The 21,428-nt window shown below is 45.2% G+C and overlaps 1 protein-coding gene across 2 annotated transcripts in view; it reads left to right on the forward strand.

Annotated features, from left to right (window-relative positions):
* The window catches only part of LOC147677947 (kelch domain-containing protein 4-like), a 73,000-nt gene extending 57,078 nt beyond the window's left edge, over positions 1 to 15,922 (forward strand). The window contains exon 5 of one of the 2 annotated variants that reach the window (XM_086945826.1): positions 14,120 to 15,922. In XM_086945826.1, coding sequence (XP_086801952.1) covers positions 14,120 to 14,379 — 260 coding nt within the window. In that variant the 3' untranslated portion in view covers positions 14,380 to 15,922. The remainder of the gene's footprint in view (positions 1 to 14,119) is intronic. The other variant, XM_086945827.1, reaches the window with a different exon arrangement.
* The last annotated feature ends 5,506 nt before the right edge of the window (positions 15,923 to 21,428 follow it).

Consider the following 21,428-nt stretch of genomic DNA (forward strand, 5'->3'; position numbering starts at 1 on the left):
AGGGTATTCCTCTACCTGCTCAGGTATCCCTGGGTCTCCCAGTATTGGAACCCAGAATTTTCTGTGTATAGTACCATTCACAATCACGCATACACTCAGCACATGCATATAACACACGCACAATGCACTGTACTATATCATCCATGTATTGTACCATTTGCAGGCACACATATACCCATTGCATGCATATAACAGTCACACACTGCAGAGCACAACATACTAGCCTGATTCAGGCCAAGAGTGCATTTAGCACAAAGCAGTGGAACTGTACATGAGTGAACCTGTGGGCCTCACCAGTGATACAGGTAGAAAAGCCTGTTCACTTCTACTCATCAGTTTACGGTATGCTGCGGCCACCGCACTTATGCTGCTCAACTCCTGGCAAAAGCAGTAGCCTTTCACCACTATGAGGATAGCGCTTTGGGCGCCCCTTCTGGTCCAAAAGGAGTGCAAGTCGTGAGACAGGTCTGTGTTATGGTGCATACACATGATCTGTATTTACCCATGACACAAAAATCGTCTCCAGGGGTCCACACATATTGCATTTGGGGACACTCAGGGCAGGGCTACACGTCCATCACCATGCAAGGGACTTTCCATCCCAGCAATCACCATTGGATGGACTGTTCAAGAAGTGTCCGTATTTGTCCGCCTAATATGAACGTTCTCTGGATGCTTAGTCATAGGACACAATTGAGTTTGCAATATTCTGTTTTAATGTGCTTTTCCTTACAATCCCTATGGATTTGCTTAGTCTCCCAGATATCTTTTTTTTGTAGGCCTTTTCCTTGCTTTATATATGTATGTATATATATATGCCTTTTTACTGCCCTCAGATCGCTTCACTTAATATATGGCTATTCTTTGTTTAGATCTAGTTTATTTTTCTTTAGCTCTGCTGAGTACCAAACTTTTTTTTATACTAGATACTTTTTTCAGCTTGTTTCTATTAAATTCCATAATACTCATTGTTATATCGCTCCGTATTAGTGCTTGGATACTATAGTCTTTCAGATGTCATAGCCACATATATGCAGGTAATAGTCTCATATTTAATAAACATTCAGTCAACCTCAGGCAAATGAAGCTAGTGAAATGACACCTCCATCTCCCTGAGGAGTATGTACAAATCCAGAGTGGGGCATGCAAGCCCTCCTCTTGGGCCTTACTGTGCAGCTCAGTGGAAAGGGTCTCTGTCATTACTGTTAAGGAAAACTAATAAATCCATTTAATGCATTAGTCCACTTACTGCACCTTTAAAAATCAGGGCTGGCATACACTTCTATTATCTCACATTTAGTCGCTGTAGCAGCACACATGCTATACAGAGAACTTTTGTCCCTGATTAAAATACCTGCTGCCAAGTCTTTCATGGAAGGTCTTAAGAGATTAATTCCTCCAAAGATTCATCTGGCCTGTTCCTGGAATCTTAATATAGTCTTAACAAGAATTAGAGGGCTTCTATTTGAACTTTTACACTATTCCATAACAGAAATAGCATTTCCCAAGTTTGCCTTCCTAGATGCAGTCCCCTCAGTAAGGAGAGTCAGTGAGCTGCAAGCACAAACAGTGAAAGAACCATTTATCGTGGTACATAAAGGCACACTTTTCTTGAGAACATATCCAACATTTCTTCCAAATAGGGTTTCCCCTTTCCACAAACACCTGGAGATCGAGATAAAAGACACAACACATACTAGATATCAAGAGAGTACTATTGTTCTACATTCATTGTTTTTGCAAAACCTCACTTAGGAAACCCAGTTTACATAGGTAGCATTCCTAGGTGGGTTGTAAAGTGTACACAAACATTTTAAGATAAAGCTAAGCATACACTGTTTTTGAAGCCTAAAACACATTCAAATAAAAAAAGAGGAGTCTACTAAGTGCTTCTTAGGAAACTTTTCCATAGCAGACATTTGCATAATTGCTACATGGTCAACACCACATTCATCCACCAAGCACAATTGTGTGGATATGCAAGATTTTCTGGAGGCTTTGGTTGACCACACAATATTAAGAACCTTGTGCCAAATATCATCATCTTACGCTTGCTAGTCACTGTTTATGGAGAAGATAGGTTTTTCAGTCTATGTAGAGCTTGGGTATAAACAGTGGCACATGCTACAAATTGAAAATATTATTTAATCTGTAACCATCTGTTTGTAGCGTGTAGTGCTGCAGATTTACATGTGTCCTCCTACCTCCCCAGAAGTGAACTTTGATCCAAAATTTATATTGTCTCTTATAAAGTCCCAAAGTGCAACACATTTAGTTTTTTGTCTTGTTTCACTACTCTTCACTTTCATTACTCATCCGCTGGGGCAAAACAATCTGGGGTGGAGACTTTGGACTGGTGTATTGTAAGCTAAGAGAGGAGTCGCAAGGTATCTCAAGACTGAAGCCTTTAATGAAGTAAAACTTGCAAACGTCCATTCCCAACACTAGATGGCAGGAGTGTGCAGAAGATAGGAATCTATAGCACTACAAGCTACAGGTGATTACAAGGTAAGTTACATTTTCTTTACTTGCCTTTAGTCGCACTGTTTCTGGCAGGCACTCTATCTTTCTGCAGATTTCTTGCTGTCATCCCTCCTGCCTCTCTAATAGTGACAGACCTATTAGATTTTCATGGTATGCTATCATGGAAAATAGTTTTCTGTTATTTAACCTGTTTGGTTCCTCTCTGTAAGCCTCAGTTAGGTGAAGAAAATAGTGAAGGAGCTGTTTACAGCCAACCCTTATGTAGGCTAGTGTCATCACTTCCAGGTTGGCAGAGTCATGACTGGAAGCTACCATTGGAAAAACATTTTCCAGATCCAGACTGGCATGGCATCTGGATATAGTACTAAGGGAGCAATCTGCAGAAAAACATGGTATCCATCGGAAGTGAATGTAAGTAACGTATTTTTCTCAAAGATCGAACGCGCGATCGTGGGCACACAACTGTAGCTACACTGCATTTGCTGCTATTTTGCACAACTTGTTTTTAAAAATTACTAATGTTGGTTTTAATGTAGAATTAAGGCAACCTGCACTTTAAATTAATCGGTGGCACTTACTGTGAGAAATTAGTTTGCCCTTCCCCGGTCCACCGCGGGAGTATCCCATTTGTTGTGGAGGGAGGAGGCACTTCCGGCTGCAGGGGCGGTTGGTGTTTGAGCGGCCCAGCCTTTCCCCATAAAATCCGGATGACAACTAGGACGCGCAGCGGACGTGCGATCGTAGGCCCACACCTGTAGCTACACTGCATTTGCTGCTATTCTGCCATATTTTGCACAACTTGTTTTTAAAAATGACTGATGTTTGGTTTTAATGTAGATATAAGGCAACCTGCACTTTAAATTAATAGGTGGCACTTACTGTGAGAAATTAGTTTGCCCTTCCCCGGTCCACCGCAGGAGTATCCCATTTGTTGTGGAGGGAGGAGGCGCTGCAGGGGCGGTTGGTGTTTGAGCGGCCCAGCCTTTCCCCATAAAATCCGGATGACAACTAGGACGCGCAGCGGACGCGTGCCAGCGGCGCACCAAAGGCAAGCCCGTCTGCGCCCGTCCGCAACCGGTCAGGCCCAGGAGCCAGAACCCCTGCCGGTTTTACCTCAAAAATGTGATACAGCTCCCAACAGCTCCACGCACTGCACCCTGTATTGGGGGAGAAATGCAAGCATAGTATCAGTCTGGAGAATCGCAGCAAAAAATGCACTCACTGCTCCTTTGCCGTGAGTCGCCAGCAGAAGCTCGGAGACAGGGGTCAGACGCTTAACCTCTCCCTAATTAACTGTAGATCGCTAGGGAAGCATAGTGTGAAAATACACAACCATCTGGTTGACGAGCAGGTGGACGTCCTTTTCCTCACTGAAACATGGCTTGATAATAGCTCGGTACCAGAAATCCTAGAAGCTCTCCCTCACGGCTATGAAATCAGTAGAATCGACAGGCCAACGGGGAGGGGTGGAGGGATTGCCATAATCTGTAAGCATGAAATGCAGTGCACCCTTGAGAACACTAATATTGTGGATAGTGAATCTGGGTTCTTTACGATCTCAGCATCCAAAAATCACTTTCTCAGGGGATTCCTGGTATATAGACCACTTGGACCAGGGGCGCTTTTTGCCGCTAGCTTGATTGAGAACCTAACTCAGCCAGCCCTTAGGTACGAGAGGCTCCTTCTCCTGGAGACTTGAACCTCCATTTCGATGAGGCCACCAGCACGGAGGCGCAAGAAATCCGTCAGGAACTAGCTGCACTCCAACTAACTCTGAAATCTGAGCTGCCCACCCACTGCCATGGCCATCTTCTGGACCCGATTTTTGCGAATTGGCAGATGTTGCACATTGAACCCCCTATACCTGTGGTCTGGTCCGATCACTTTCTGATCTCATTTAAGGCGGCGGTACCCGCAATTCCAACACAGGGCAAGGTGGGAACCAAAGACAGACGCAGGAAATGGGCAAACTCCTCCACAGAAGCATTCAACAAGGCCCTTAGCCAGGGATCCCCAGGGGGTCTGGGGATTGAGTCAGCATGTGAGGTGCTGGACAAGCTTATAAGGAAGGCATTGGACAGCACAGCGCCCTGGTCGAGTAATGCACCAAGGAGACAGACTAAATCTGCCCCATGGTTTGAGATCAAACTCTGGGGTAAGAAAGCGGAATGCAAACGACGGGAGAGATAATGAAGGAGAGGTTTTTCTGAGAAAGATAGGAATGATTATAAAATCATTCTTAAGGAAAACCATGCCTTAATTAGGAAAACTCAGAAATCCTATTACAGCAGCTGGATAAAAGGAGCAGATAATTCGATGAAGGAAATGTTTTCCATCTATAATAAGATCGCCAACCTCTCAAGCACTGCGGTTTCAATGACAGGGTCAGAGGAATCCTGCAATCTGGTGGCAAGGTTCTTTTCGCACAAGGTAGAGAGGATCTACTTCTCTTTCCCGGAAGCAGCCAGAGATGGCTGCAAGGGAGGGGATACCTCTACCAAGGTTAAAAGCATGGACTGCCTCAAAACCTTTAGTGTCCCATCCCGGGAGACCCTTTGCACTATAGTTGGCAACATTAAATCAAGCTCCCCTAAAGATCTTGTGTCACCCAGAATACTGAGAGATAGTGTGGAGACTCTGGAGCCATATATTAGACACTTACTAGAGCTCTCCTTTGGGTCAGGAAAGGTACCCAAAAACTTGGACGGAGGCGGTGGTGCTCCCCCTGAAAACCCCCTGAAAACAAAACCTAATATTAGTATGGAGCAACTAGAGAACTTGCGCCCCATCTCACTCCTGCCATACTTCGCCAAGATCGCGGAGAAGGCCGTCAATAATCAGCTGACAGCCCATATTGAGGCCAATAGATTGCTCCATCCCACTCAATCTGGTTTCCGTGCACTACACTCGACCGAGTCAGCGCTGCTGCGAGCTACAGAAACCTTACGGAAACATGCGGATGAAGGTCAAACGGCGGCACTGATTCTACTGGATCTTAGTGCCGCATTTGACACTGTTGCCCACCATACGCTGCTACAGTGTCTAAAAAGGGGAGGAGTGGTGTACAAAGCATGGGAATGGCGGGATTCCTTTCTGTCGGATTGCAGTTTTCAAGTGGCACAGGAACCCTTCCGGTCCAAAGACATCAGCCTTAAACAGGGGGGGCCTCAAGGGTCCAGTCTTAGCCCAACCCTTTTTTAAATTATATGTGGCACCAGTAGCAGAGATCACGGGAAAATTCGGGGTGGAAGTCGTGTCCTATGCAGACGACACGCAACTGGTGGTGGCTTTGACACAGCCAAAGGAGCAGGTCGCTACCAATCTCAGCTCATGTCTGCAGGAACTAGCAGCTTGGATGGCAAATAACTGCCTCAAACTGAATGGAAACAAGACGGAGATCTTCAGTGTGGACCTCGGCATGGTGGCCAGCAGTACTGGGCCCTCTACCCACTCCCAGCGATCAAGTGAGGAACCTAAGGGTGTGGCTCGATAACAAGATCTCGTCAGAGTACCACACCAAACGGGTGACAGGCACATGCTTTGGCACTCTGAGGGTCCTCAGGAAGACATTGGACTTACTGCCACTGACAGCCAGGAAGACCATGGTCCATGCATTAATAACATTGAGGCTGAACTATGGGAATGTCCTATATTTTTTTTTTTTAAGACCTTTATTGTACATTTTCAAGATAGCACAATGTAGGGCCTACAACCTCCTGGGCCGGCCGCGATAGCGATTTAGTCATTAGCAATATTATCAGGATTACACAGCCGTTTCGCCGACAACCCGCGGGTCCGGCGGCGAGTGTGAGCATGTTGTACCAAAATGCAGACGTTTCTAATACACGGTATGGCTTAGGTCTATGATTTTTATTTTAACCCCACAACAAATCCGTACAATAAATGAAAAACAAATCAATAACGTTCATTTCTTTCTAGCGACAAAACGATGTTCAAGTAAACAACGTATCAAACATTGGCAGTGCGACCTTTGACCCACCCTCCCTCTTCTAATGGCAAATATTCAGTAGGGCGGAGTTCACCTGAACAGGCGATATCTTTCAACACACATGCGACTCAGACCCAGGTTCTAATCTGAAAGACACTCATCCGGGTCAAGTCGTGGAGGCTTGCATATGTCCCCTCTAAATTTGTTCCAGGCCCCCCAAAATTGTCCCCACTTTGCGGGGCGTCCCCGATGAATAAAGACTGCTTTCTCCGCCACCATTGCCTGATCCATGTCCTTACACCAGTCTCGCAACGTGGGCAGAACATGAGAACCCCACAATCTCGCAATGTTACGTTTCGCTACCTACATCCCTAGCTTGGCCCAGTCCTGCTGTCGATGGGTCAGGTCTTCTGCATCCCAGATGTTCAACAAGCAGCGACGTGGATTGGGCAGCAAGGAGACATTCATGGTCTGGGAGATGGTTCGCATCACCGCCGCCCAGTACATGGCCACCCGGCTACAGTCCCAAATAGTATGGTAGAACGTTCCTCTTTCTCCGCAACCTCGGAGGCAATATTCATGAGAGGCTCTCCCTATTCTGTAAAGGACTGCCCTGGTGTAGTACGTGCGGTGCAGCACCTTTAATTGAACCAGCTTAAGTCTGGAAGGAATTGCAGTTTCTCGGGGTGACGAGAGAGCTTCCTGCCATTCCGAGTCATCGAGCTCATCTACGTCATCCACCCAGGACAGACGTTTGGACATCATGTCAGGGAGGTTGTTAATCAGTTTTCTATAGGTATAGGACGTCGCTTTGTGTGACATATGTTCCGTCAGTAGCCTGTCTTCTAAAGGGGTGGACTCCTGCAGTTTCGTTCCCACCGGAACGGCTGACAGATGCGCATGTCGTATCTGTATGTATCTATAGTACTCAGACTGTGCCATGTCGTGTTTGGTTTGTAGATAAGTGAAATCCACTACATTGTTTTTTTTCCAAAGGTCTCCCACCACCGATATACCTATGGAGTCCCATGCCTGAAAACCTTTACTATTGCCCATGAAGCCCAACCTGTGCGAGTCCCATAGGGGTGTCATTAGTGTAACTGTGTTCGCGCACTGAAGATGTTTATGTGCCTTGTACCAAAGCTGAACCGTGTGACGGGTCAGACCCAGAAGATCGGTTGGGGCGCTACGACTATATAAGTTTCTTAACAACCCTCTGGGTTCAATACTCTGCCTGTCCGCCATAAAGGAGAGCTCCGTGTGTGGGGCGTGCAGCCAGTAATTGATTTGCTTGAGATGGGCAGCCCAGTAATACAATTCAATGTTAGGGAGCGCAATGCCCCCATCGTACCAATCTTTGGAATGTCCTATATTTAGGAGCCAGTGCTAAATGCACTCTGAGGTTGCAGCACATACAAAATGTGGCGGCCCGCCTGGTCCTGATGCCGCCTAAAAGAGCCTCTTCAAAGAGAGCACTGAAAGCATTGCACTGGCTTCCAATCAAGGAACGGGTGACATTCAAAGCCCTCTGTGTCGGCCACCACATCTTACAGGGGAAAGGACCAACTTGCCTTCACAACCTGCTTATCCCGTACCACCCGACCAGTCAATTGAGATCTAGTGGGACGGGGTTGGTTCAGGTTCCGAAATTTAGCAGAATAAGAATGGGTGGGCATTCCTTTCGTGTCCTGGCAGCTTGACAGTGGAATAGACTCCCTCTGAGGCTCCGGCTGGAGAAGTCTGAGTTGGCATTCCGCAAAGAGCTGAAAACTTACTTGTTTCCCAAAGATTAGGGCTGGACGTGGATATGGCCAGTTGGGCAGAATAAGCAGCAGAGTGGCTTTGACTTAGCCGTCCTACAGCGCGGGGACACACTAGTACAGTGTAACCAGGCGCTTTACGAACTCAATTAATAATAATAGTAACGCATAGTGGAGTCTCAAAGGTGGGTGCCCACGTGACATAAAAATAGCCCGGTAGTAAGCGTTATACAAGTGCAATTGCAATACAATACAGGGAAGCAGCTGGCCTAGAAAAGAGTTCAAATTTGTCCTAAACTTTAGGAAACCCATAAGTCTACATAAACCTGCTGGTCCTGTACAGAAACTTTGTAACAGTTTGACTCATTCTTAGGGAACACATTGAATCCGTGGGTACGTCCGTAGATCAGTCCACATTGTATGGATGGGTGGTGTAGTGTTATTCAAACCCCCCTTTTATCCCATAACCACTTGACAGTTGTGGGAGCTCATTTTCATCTTCAGGTGCTCCACCTGTCTTGGAGAAGCCACATAAAAATAGAGGGTCTTGCTAAAATGCGAGTTCATTAAATAGAAGTATTGCAAGCAAGACTGTTTAGTAATGAGTAGCTTACTTAAGTCTATCCCTAGGGATTCAATTGCAGGAATAGTAGTATTGGCAGTTGTAGTAGAAAAGGGTGTAAAATCCATTTAGCTAGGAAGAAGGCAACACAAGCGCTCATTGCCTTCGAGATTCCACACATACATGAGGGATTAAAGAACGTCTGGTGCTTTGTGTGTTATTTATGTCCAGATTTAAAGGAAAAACACCACGTTTATGGATTTATTGTGCCCTTTTCCCCCAAGAAAGCTTTGGGTATTCAACTTCTAGGACCCAGTTCACATCCTCCTTCTGTATGCAAGAGCCAGTCCTTTCATGGGTTATTGAAAGGCTAGTGAGCAGATCACGTGTAGCTGGGCAAGTACGCACAGTCAGATGTGAACCTTTTATAGTACTTTGTAAACCTGCTCTGAAATGATACTCTTGGGCCATCCAAATGAGGGTCATCCTGCTGAATCTCTTCGACTTGTCTTTCGTGTTTAATATTGTCCATCATTGTAACATGTTGTGCTTTCGTGAAATGGGAAGTGTTGATGGAAGTGGGAGCATCAGATTTAATGAGATGCAACTGTGTGTGCTATTATCATATTAAAAGCATTATTTGCCTAGTGTGTGGTATTGGAGGTTGTGCTCCTGAGAAAGATTAGAAATCTTTCTGTGCTAATGTAAGATGAAAAAGCTATGTGCGTCAGTGTGAGATTGGGAGCCTTGTTGTGCCAGTGTGAGGTGGGGAATAGTAGTGTGATATGGGGCGCATTAGCTAAGATTCACATTATTGTGAGATGCAGGGGGTTGTTTGCTACTTTAAAATGAGGTTAGTACATTCATATTAGATGAGTGCTAGAGAGAAATAGAGCTGGGGTGTGAAAATGGGAAATATAAGTTGTATTCAGTGTGAATTTGCCCCTTTGCCAGAAGTGGTTTACCATGTGACATCGTGGTACTTAATAAGAGTTGTAGATAAGGTGATTACATATAGAGTTAGGATTGGGAATGTTTAAACCAGATTTACATAAGCAGATATTGGTGTGTGAAGGTGTTGCGGGATCAGTTGACAGCATTTTCGAGATCAGAAAGCTGGCTCTTCAGGGCACGCTTGAACTAAGGGAGTTTTGGGGAGGCTTGGAGCTAAAGGGGAGAGAGCTTGGATCGATAGGGTACACGAGCCAATGCTTTGAGGTAGCGTGAAGTGGCCTTAGAACAGTGACAGCATTTTGGTAGGAGGAACATAGAGTATAAGCCAGCGTGTGATTAAATTTGGAGATGAAAGAAGTGGAATTGTGATGTGCCATGAAGGCTTTGAATGCAAAGGTAATAAGATTGTAGTGTACCCTGTGCTAGGTTGAGTCTCAATTTGCTTGATGCCTCTAAAATGTAATGTGTCTGTTCAGGAAGATTGAAAAGTGTTATCGAAGAATTTGGTGATAGGGGAGAAGGAGCACTGAGAGTTTTGGCAGTAAGTTTTTGCTGGTGGGTATGCATCGTCCTTCTTAATAGTAGGAACATAAGAGGAGACAGTGTAGGATTTGAAGGACCTGAAGCATATGGTAGGCCTGGGTGACAAGATTCCTCACTGAGGGAGAAAAACTGTTTCTGGGACAAGATCTATAGGATTGGACATAAAAAGTAAGACAAGTTTGTCATCTCTGTTTTTGAATGGTTCAAGAGAGCCATCTGGTGTCTGACTGCTGAGTGAAAAAGTTTTTTGCCGGATAGTGCGGTGTGATGGAGAAAAAGAAGTAAAGTAATTGTCTGTAATTGCCATACAGATGGTAAGATATGCCAAAAGATGAGATCATGTTACTAAGTAAGATGATATATAAGGGATAGTAGGCATCAGGATAGGATGAATCTTTGGAAAGTGCCATGTGGCATGGAGGTCTCTAACAAGATAGAGTAGCAACAGGATACCAATACCTGGGTCTGGAATTCTTAGGGAGAGAAGAGGGGAGTTAGCAGAACATGATTGTCCAGTGTAGAAAGCAGTGGAGAGCTCAAGTAGTACAAGGGTAGAGGAGAGGCGGTTGTAATGAGCGGAGCAAAAAAGGTAGCTACATGATTGAGGACTATTTTGATGGGGTTGGTGACGACTTGATGGGGTTGGTGAAAGTCAGATTGTACCGGTTTGAGCAAGTTGCTGGAGGCGAGGTGGCTCGTGAACCAGGTAAAGTTGGAAACTATGTAGTAGTGAGATGAAGAATGCACTGTTGACTTGAGAATCAATTGATGACGTGCTGCTCATCTGGAAGGGCAGCATGGAACGTCTAATGGAATTCCTCTGCTGGATTAACACCCTCAACAGGTATTTGAAATTTACCCATACAGTGAGCACCACGGAGGTGGTGTTTCTTGATGTGGTAATCATGAATAGTGGGACAACTCTGACTACCAAGACCCACTATAAAGCCACAGCCAAAAACAACTTGTTACAGTTCTCCAGCTTCCACCCTCGCCCGTTAAGGGAGAATCTCCCTTACGGACAATATTTACGAATCCGACGGAACTGTAGCAATATAGATGATTTTAAACGTCAATCGACTGACCTAACGACCAAGCTGGCACAAAGAGGTTACCCAAGTCACCTTCTCAACAAAGGTTTTAAACGGGCACGGAACCAACCACGGGAAGCCCTCCTAGAACCAATCATAAAAACAACAACGGAAACTCCCTTGACTTGTGCAACCACCTACAGTGCATTATCCAATCTAATGAAAAAATCAATAAACAAGAATTGGAAAATCATCACAAGCAACAAGAAGGATTGGCAGAAACCACTGTTTTCTTTTAGGAAAGGGCACAGCCTCAAAGATGCCTTGGTCCACACCAGACCCAAAGAACTACCCTCAACCCCGGTGAGGAGTGTCACTGATGCATGGAACCTACCCAAAGTCACAGGCCATTTCCCCTGCTCAAACTGTTCTGTCTGTCACCTGACAGCCCCCACCAAATCTTTGACCCTTGAACCCGGAAAAACATGGTGGCAAAAAGCACATACTAATTGCAACTCCATAAATGTTGTGTACCTTGTCACATGCCCATGCTCACTCCGGTATGTGGGCATGACAACCAGAAAAATTAAACAAAGGATATGTGAGCATAGAAGTAACATTAGGTGCAAAAAATCGACGACAAAAATGAGTGACCACTTTTTACAAACTAATCACACCACCAACGACCTAAAATGGACTGTGATTGAACAAATCCCTGGGGGCACCAACATTGCTGAGAGATTGTTTGAAAAGGAACAACGTTGGGTATACCGCCTGGGCACTCATATCAATGGCCTCAATGACGATATACCTTGGGGCTCTGTCCTCAAGTAAATCAAAAATCCCCTGACCCGTAGCTGTTCCGGAAAACTCCTGGTGTCTATGGTGATTGTGTCCCACAAGTATCTGACTAATAGAAGTCAAACCCAAAAGATGAGTATTCATCACCTCCCTCATTCTAATCTCATCTCATCTGGGATATCTTTATCCCTTTTGATTGTAATTCTATCCCATGGGCCAAGTCTGCCTATTCCTTATCTCAATCATATGGGTATTTCGGCTTCCAATGCGCACCATAACAAACTCCACGTTGTTTACATCTCCCCGCATTGGTCCAAACTCCCGCGCATGCGCATCAACCACCAATTCCAAGTCCTATTGCTTTGGCCAGGACCGCCGATCAGGCACGCATGCGCGATAGTCAGCCCTTCCCTTTCGGAAGTGAGTATCCTCTACCCTAAGAGGTTCACGCTCTACTCTTCTCCCGCTGTTCTCACGCATGCGCAGTACGCACGCTTCCCTTCCCGGAAGCGCGGACGCGGGAAGTTTCACCCGAGGCTCATAAAACCGCCCACACTCTCTAAACCCGGATCGACGAGACCCGGTTCCGAGGGCTGCATAGGCGTACCTACAGGAGACGGGCGCCGTGGGCGTGAGTACTACTCTGGGTGCAAAGGACCATTTAAGCTAAGTACTGTTGCTGCTTGCTGACTGTGTTTTGTCCCTCTTTCTTTCCCATTTTGTGCTTTCCTTTCAGGATGTGCCAAATGCGCCGTCCCCTCCCTCCCGCGGTCTATGGGGTGGATTTTCATCCCTTGTGAAGTGAGAACTTACCTTTTCTCACCTCTTCCGTTGTCTTTTTTGCTGAATGGTCACCGGCCATTTGGCCCATTGATCGCAGAGTGATTTAGTGATGCCTGAATGTCCTCACTGCCATTCGCCTCCTTTTTCACCTATTTCCCTCCCTGCGCACTCGCACAGTTAGATTCTGCAATTTGGCAATCTACCATGAGAGTGTCACTGCATAAAGCTATACTACCTACCATTTAGTCTCAGCCACAGGCAGAGCCACGCACCTCTGCTATTAGGTATGAGTTGTGCACCCTGGCACCTTGAGCACAAGTAACTAGCTTGAATCGGCTAATCTATCGACAAAAATTCTAATTGTTTGTTTGTCTTGTTTTGTTTGTCTGTTTTTTTTTAATCCCCGCAGGTGCTCTTAATTTTTGTCTCTAAATTCTAGAGACCGGAGGTGTGTGCGTCCTGCCCTCGGGTGGTGAAGCCCCCCCCCCCCTTTTTTTTGCACTTCACAGACTTTTTCACTTTCAAGTCCTCTGGTTGGGTGGGCCTTAGAGTGCCCATACCGCCGAGGTTTACACTCTAGGTCCTGACGAATGCCAGGTTAATTATACCACACCGGCTGAAACATGTTCATGTTGACCATTCACGTTGTCACTTAATGCTAGTGGGAGTAGACCATCCAATTAGTTGGCCTTACTCACCATCACATTTTTTAACCTTGTCCTTGATGATCTTTGATTAAATGAATTTTTTGATGCATACAAGGCAATTTTAACTCACCACTTCACACTATTCACGTAAATTTTCACATAGCCCTCCCACCCTCACAAAACCAGCTCCGCAGTAATTCTGGCGTTGCAGCACACCGGGGTGGCATTCGGTCACATCCGGTGGGGCCCGATGATGAAGCAAGTCACCGACCAGGTCGGTGAGTGAGGGCTTTCTTAACAAACCAAATGGGCTTTGTTGGTTCCTTGTGCTCTGTGCCTTTTCCCACCTTAAACAGAACAGGAACACTCTTTTGTTGTTGATGTCGACTTGAGAATCAAGCCTGGAGCTAGAGAGATGTGACTATTGTTGGTATGCGAGTAGAGTATAGGTGTGCTAACGCGCTAGGGAAGTGTGTAGAACTTCTAGCATAATTGGCTTGTTGCACGGTATTACTCTTAAACACAGTGATATGTAGACAGTTAAGTGATTGGCCAGTATATTTAAACTCTGCTGTCTCCTCTGTTTTTCCATTTCTGCACCCCAGAAGATGAGGAGGAGCATCCTTCAGTCCAGCCTAGTGAGAAGTACAAGGACTATGTGGCTCGGACAGAGCAGTGCTGGATTAAATTGGCACGGTCTAACATGGGTTCAGATGCCAAGGAGAAGAAGGTGTTCAAGGTAGCTCATGCCATGGCGCAGACTTTCTATGAAGAGCAGACCCATTCTGATCAACAACCGAGCACAGAGGTTGTAGCACCGAGCACAGAGGTTGTAGCACCGAGCACAGAGGACGTAGCATGCTAATCTTGTGTCCTCATGTCTCCTGTCATTGCTAATATGGCGCTGCACACTTTGGGACTGCAAGCACTGAGCAGGCAAATAATATCTTATTCAAACGTCACACGAAATATTGGAACGGCAGCGGACCAGAAGTACTACACCTCACTTCACGTTTCAACAAATCAGAGGCCCGCGCACTACTGTTCCGGTACCCGCCATTTTTTGGTACCACTGTCCAGCAGAAGCAAATAGATACCACAAGTGGAAAGGTGCCCTCAGGGAATTGTTCTAATCCAAAAAACCTCAATGCGATATCTGTAAGAAATCTTTTTTTTTTATTCCTTCTTCACTTGATGTCCATAAATATACAAAGAAGATCCAGCCAATGCATTTCGTTCAAAACTTCTCTTTTGAACTTCATCGGTCCTCATATATGTTCAATTAAAAAAAGCTGCATCTCTTAATAAAACAGTAAGGTCATCTGTTAATCCAGTAGGTGTAGAGTTTGTATAAAGCTCTATCCCTCTTTAGTGTAGTACCTGCCTCAGGCATTTCTTTTACTCTTTGGTTCTTGTCATCAGCTCTGCACATTAACACCAACATGGCTCATGAGTTATCCTCTAAAGAGAAATAATACATAGGAAAAAAATCCAGTGTTGCCGGGAAGAGATAGACTCCGTAATAACCAGTTCTGTGTGAAGAGAAGTTGCTTGTCTCCTGCACCCTGGGTTTTTTAAGGCTAACTTTAATCACTGTGTGAATTAGCAGTCGTGACATGGGATTTCTCAAGAAAATCTACATCTTTTTTTAGTACTGGTAGGCCCTGCTTTATAGCCCTAATGGCGTAGTAACCATTTTATTTGATGTACTACGGAAGGACCAGGGACAGCGGAAGGACCAGGGACAGCGCTTGACTGGGACAAATAGCATCCTCAATGAAATGTGACGACCAAGTGTGATTACCCAGCCTTCTGATTATGTTTTGCTTGCTATATTTACATAAGTGTAACCCTACTCTTGGGTACGCCATATGCCAATTTGACATCACTATGAACAGAAGGCTTGGTCTCCCCACTTGTGACGTGTTGTAGAAGATGCACAAAATGACCATACTAGCCCAGCAATTCATTTCATCCCTGAAATGCCTGTAAGACGTTTGTGTCTTTGTTAGTCTTTCTCCACTCTGCCTTCTTGCAGAGATTTAAAGTCGTATCTTGTGTGGTTAGTTCATGCAGCCCTGTGTTTTTCACTTTGCATTTAGTTTTTGCTTTTTTATGTTGTAAAATTACAAGAAGTTAAATATAAAGAAAATCACAGTGCTTGATGTCCTTCTGACACCTGACTACTGGAGCTCCCTGTTTCCTTCCAATAAGAGACTAATAAGAATGTTTGTGTGACCCGTATGACTAGCTACCAGGACCTGGATTGATGTCACCAGCTCTTTGGATCCAGGCCTCCTTACCATGTACTCCACTTCAGGAGCGACTGCTGTTTCTGTCTATGTTCCACCCAGTCACCCAAAGTGTATTTTCTCATAATAAAGCTAAAACGATTTTTAAAGAGACAAGATTTATTTGTGTTTGTGAAATATGTGTTGCTCGTCTGTCTCACTGCACAGATTCTGGCAGCCTTCCCCGAATTTTTCACAGGGCACGTTAAAAAAGAAAACTGAATAATGGGCATAACGCTCAAACTTTTATTTAAAGTTCATGATTTTTTTTATTTTTTTTTTATTTTGAGAGTTTTATACAGTGCAAACCAGACCCTTGCGGGTATCAGAGCGCTTTACAGGGTAAGTGTCTTAGTTACATAGAAACAAGGTAAATAGCATAAAGTTCACTGATAGACAATGATCGTATAATCATCCTATCGTTGATACAAGGTATATGATACATAACAAAACGTCCACTGTATATCAAACATAATATAGATACAATATCTAGGATACCTGGCTGGGCAGTGGACATTATAAAGTTCCAAGTAGAGGATACGTTGGGTCGCAAAATAACAGTAGTCCCTTCTCAAGTGAATGATGATGATGTTGAGTCTGAAGGAAACACCTTCATATCGTACATCTACACCACTGCAGGTGTCATTGATGCAATAGGAAGATAACCCACGCTTGAAGGTGTAGACCAATGGGCTTACCTACAGTGGATCAACTGCGGTCTAGCCTGGCAATTTAATTTCACATTCCAGCCAAGAAGCACTTTGTGAAGCTTCTTAATACTACTTTTATTAAATGTTTCTATGCCTGTACCTCAGACATTTCAAGTTTGATGATGTTTTCCTACCAATCCTTCTCCTGTATTATGGTTAAAACTTCTTCAGTACCCCACTTTTTTTAAAAACATGTTATTTAGTTTGTCAGCTTTTTCCCATGGAACTTCAAGACATCCCCCTGCAGGTGGGTGCAATGACTCACAGACAACCCGCCTACTGGGGGCTCTCTAACCGCTTCCTAAAGAGCAGGTTGCTGCCTGCAGAGAAACACGGAACAGATGTGATGCAGCGGCTCCGTATTTCACTGAGCACATTCCTTGTAACAGGTTGCGTTGTCCCTCTTCGCGCCTGGTGCACCTGCTTAAAGGAGCACCATGGCGCAAACAAGGACAGAGTGCCCTATATATAATACAGGCTTTTGACCCCTCACTAACAGGGGTACCACATCAGCTACCTGGTACTGCTAGCCCTTCATTTAGCCCGTAGAGACTTGTTTAAACTCATTTGGGGCAAAACAGTCCTCATAAAGACAAGAACATAACAGCCATGTATTACTTCCAGAAGCGATGGGAACCCATTCCCCCTGCTGTCTGCTCTGGCTAATGAGATCTGGCACTGGGCAACACACAACAACATTCACCTGTTGGCAGAGCATTGCCGGGAGTGGAGTATGAATTTGCAGACCACATGAACCAAACCACTGAGCTGCCCGTCGCCTTCCCACAACCCGATGGCCCTTCTCATCCTAAATGGAAAGATGGTACCCATGTTTTACATTGATAGAACCAAATCTTTTCATAAGTGAGTCAGCTCTGTCAAGTGTATCCAGACTTGCTATTCTAAGGCCACGTCCCCTAGGGCCCACTCCACACTCAAAAAGGATGTCCTAGCTAGATAGCTGGGTAACATCCCTTTAGCGGATATCTGCAAGACTGCCACTTGGTGAACTCCACACAAGTTCGCCAAGCACAATTGTGCGGATTTTCTAGTCCGTCAAGAGCTTTATTTGGCCGAGCTATCATAGGAATTCTATTACAACTATCAGCCTCATCTGCTCAGTACCCTCCACCTCTTGAATAGGCACTGCTTTACCATCAATACAGAGCAAGTGTATGGACAGCCACAGATGTTTCGAACAGAAAATGCTGCTTAACCTGTAACTATCTGTTCGTATCGTATAGTGCTGTAGATTCACATGTGCCCATCCTCCTCCCCGGAAGCCAGTGATGGTCACAGATGTTTTCTCTCCCTTTAGAGCGCACAGCACACACAGTCTTAGACATTGCTGTCCACTTAAACTATTCTCTTACTGAGTGGAAAACAACCTGAGCTGTGAGGCTCGTGTCTTGCTGCAAGGGAGGAGTCACTAAAGGTGTTGTGCGAAGAAAAACAAGTTGGCCCGTCAGTAGATGTCAGGAGAATGCAGAACATGCGAGTTTACAGCACTACAACTGCTCGCAGGTAAGCATAATTTTCCTTTCTTTATTTCAACATACCATGAATGTGCATGAGTTTCCTTGCTCCTTCCTCCGTCTCCACAAATATCACCCATCTGCGTTGCTCCTTCCCTCCTCGGATGTATTGCTTTCACTCAACCTTATTCCTTCTTAGGTCTCGGCCTGGCATGAGCAGCGCAAGCGCTGCTCTTGCCATGCTGAGGGCTTCATTGAATCATTAAGATTCAGAAGTTGTGTCGCTGCTCTGCCTCCATTTTTGATTTGTGTGCATCGTTTGCGTTATAGATTAGGCAAAACACAGTGTAATGATTGCACCGGAGGCAATCATTACACTGAGGGTTGCCACCCTGTCCTCTTTTGGTCCCACCTACCGGGATTGGATCTTTTACTTGTGGAGGGACACGGCCTCCTTTAATTACTCGGTCACGAGCACTAGTTTTTTAGGTCTCGCCATTTCGCCTATTATATCCCACAGGGATAAATAGGCGAGTATATAGTAGGCAAAACAAAATCTCTACCAAGTGCGGATTACGTCCAGTTCATGTGATGCACTCTTGTGAGACGCGTGTGCACGTCAAACCCATCAGCCTCGCGCCCATTTGCTCCCCGAGCCAGGCATCAGAAGCATCAGACTTCAAAGGAATCCCTTCTGCTCCCCCGCACCCCCACCCGCCACACTAGCCACGTCACAAACCACCATTTGTCGCATCAGACCCGCCACAGCAATGCCGAGAGCTTCGGACTTCAAAGGAATGCTCTCCCCCGCCCCCCTCTGCGCAATGCCACAGCTTTTTTAAATCATTTTTTTTTCTTTACCATTCCGTTTTCTCTTATTCTCTCTCATCTCCCAATTATCGCGTATGTATCCGCTCATGTGGGACTTTTCCTTTCTAATTTCCCCAAATCTCCTCTTCTCCTACGCACAACTGATTCACTGCTCACTTTTCTGCATCTACCCTGTTTTAAAAGGTTGCAGCGTGCAACCAAAAACAATGTAATCTGCTCCGCTGCCAATTCTCAATAAAAAGCTGCTGTTTAGTTCAAACCACAAGCCATAAATGGCTTATTTTCAGTATTTAATAGGAAGATAATACAATACACTGGCTTTTAACATATACATAAAGCATTTATATTGTAGTTCTGTATTTTTCAGAGCGAAAAGCTTGTGCATTGTTTAACAACTTGTTTTCCCTTAGTTCTCGCTGTTCTTTAAAACTGTCCCCTTCTCTTCCCGATTCGCCCCAGTTATCGTCCCGGCGCATAGCCCTTACCTGTTTGCTTCCTGGCATCCCTGCTTCCGCCCGCCACTTTAAAGTCAAACGCATTTGTTACATCTTTATTTAATGGACCGCAAAGTTATCGGCCGCTCTGTGTAACATGATAGCAGCGCCGTTACTGAGGCTGCAGGAGCCAAACTGTGCAGAGTTTTTTTCCCAACAATTTTTTTTTTAACTAATGCATGCCTTTCGTTTGCACGTGGAATGCATTTAGTACTAGTGGCATTAACTTAATGTTTTTCGGGGGGAGATTACGGTTGTTTTATTAACATGTGGTATGCATTTGTTTATTTAACGTTTGAGGGTATTTTTTCTCAAAATCCTCTCACCCCTTCTCACTCTTGAAATAGTCATTTACTCTTGTCAATGGCAGCAATAAATTCCCTTTCAGGATGGGATTACCTGCGACTTGACGTATTTTGCACGGTACTTCAGGAAAGTGTTGTGATTTGGCAAAAGCCTTAAATCTCCAGCCGCCTGATGGTGTAAAACTCATGGTGCAGATTAACAACTTTTTGTTTGCACAATCGTGCCATCTATGTGGTAGCACTTATGTATTGCAAGGCTACTTGTTTTCCCTGCATTGCAGGTAATGTTTTACGATGCATTGGCAGCAAGTAAAGTTGAAAAACTACCAAACGCAGAGATGTTTTAAGTAAGGCATGGGAACAGAGAGCAGTTGCCCAGGGACTCCATCTTCCAAGGGGCACCTGAAAAAGTGAATACTGTTTTGCTCGCATCCTGGGCATGAATTAGTAGAAAATGAGTAATAAAATTCAATGTTGGTCCGAACAGCAACGACAAAATATTTTGTGCCTGGGCATCCTAAAATCCTTAAAATTGTGCTTGCGACATTTAACAAGTACTTCAGATCTCATCGACTAAATGTGGGATAGTATTCCCTAATAAAGCTTATCTAGTGAATGCGAGAGTCATTAACTAGTATCTATCAAGGCATTGGCTGTAATTAAATGCTTTTCCGATGTTCATATGCACACTGCAGGTGTTTCTTCGTTTCTCCTTACTACTTCCTGGGGCTTTCCTGATGCGCTGCGCTTGGATCCTCCTGTTAGCACTATACAGATTGACAAGCAAGCCACCATGTTGCCTTATTCATTCCAATTGTCTTCATGGCGATACTGACGAGGATTCGAGCCTGATTCTGCAGTTTGTATTTTTGCGGTTTTATATAGCGCAAAGCCGCGAACTCGACCCGAAGGTATTGGAGCGCTTACATCAGTTACGTTACACAAGGACACATTCATTTTTGGTTGGCACGGGGAGAATAAGTGATGTGTCCAGCAAGCGAAGGAGCAAATGACGAGGCTTGAACAAGGTTTCACAGCTCTAAGGGGTCGGCAGCTTTGTTGTTGGGCCACATCCTCGCCCCCAAGTCACCAGCTCTAGCCCCTAACCCCCCACATCTATAAAAGGTGCCAGCATGCTTGAAAATGGAATGTACTGACAAATGTGGGGCCTGGAGGAGTACTCCTTCGGGTAGCGCGTGAGAACATCAATGAACGCATTCTCCCTCTCCTGGGTATGAAGTGTGTTTAAGTGCAATTGAAAACTGAGGATACCTAACATGCACCCATCCAGTGGATCTGTATCAGGGAACAGCTGGCGCAGAACCCCTCTCTCTCTCTCTCTCTCTCTCTGACATGGCAGGAGTGTTGCAGCGGGAAGTTTCTGCATGAAGGGTTTTCGGCTCAGATGTGCTCCCTTTATGGCGCCGAACCTTCATTTTATGATTCAGAAAAGTGGGTGGTGATGAACAGAGTGTCTGAATTAAGCAGACCACTCTTACCCAGTCCAAAGATCAGGGCTTGATCCATCACCGTTTTTTAGCTCACTGCACCATCCCAGCTCAGAACTTGGCTATATGCAAATTAGTCTGACCCTGGCCCAGTGCATCATGGGAACAGGGCAGACCAAACTACCAAGCCAATTCTTATACTGGGAAGGAAACAAGCTACCGGGGACCGGTTTCTGGCATTTCAGCCGTCTTCGGCCCGGCTTGCTTGAATCCTGATGGTGCAATGAGCTAGGGACTCACATCTGAGTATACCCTTCCACGCTTATGGTGGACAAAAATGATTCAGAAAAGTGGGTGGTG

The sequence above is a fragment of the Lissotriton vulgaris genome, chromosome 12 (genome assembly GCF_964263255.1).
Source record: "Lissotriton vulgaris chromosome 12, aLisVul1.2, whole genome shotgun sequence".
NCBI lineage: Eukaryota > Metazoa > Chordata > Amphibia > Caudata > Salamandridae > Lissotriton > Lissotriton vulgaris.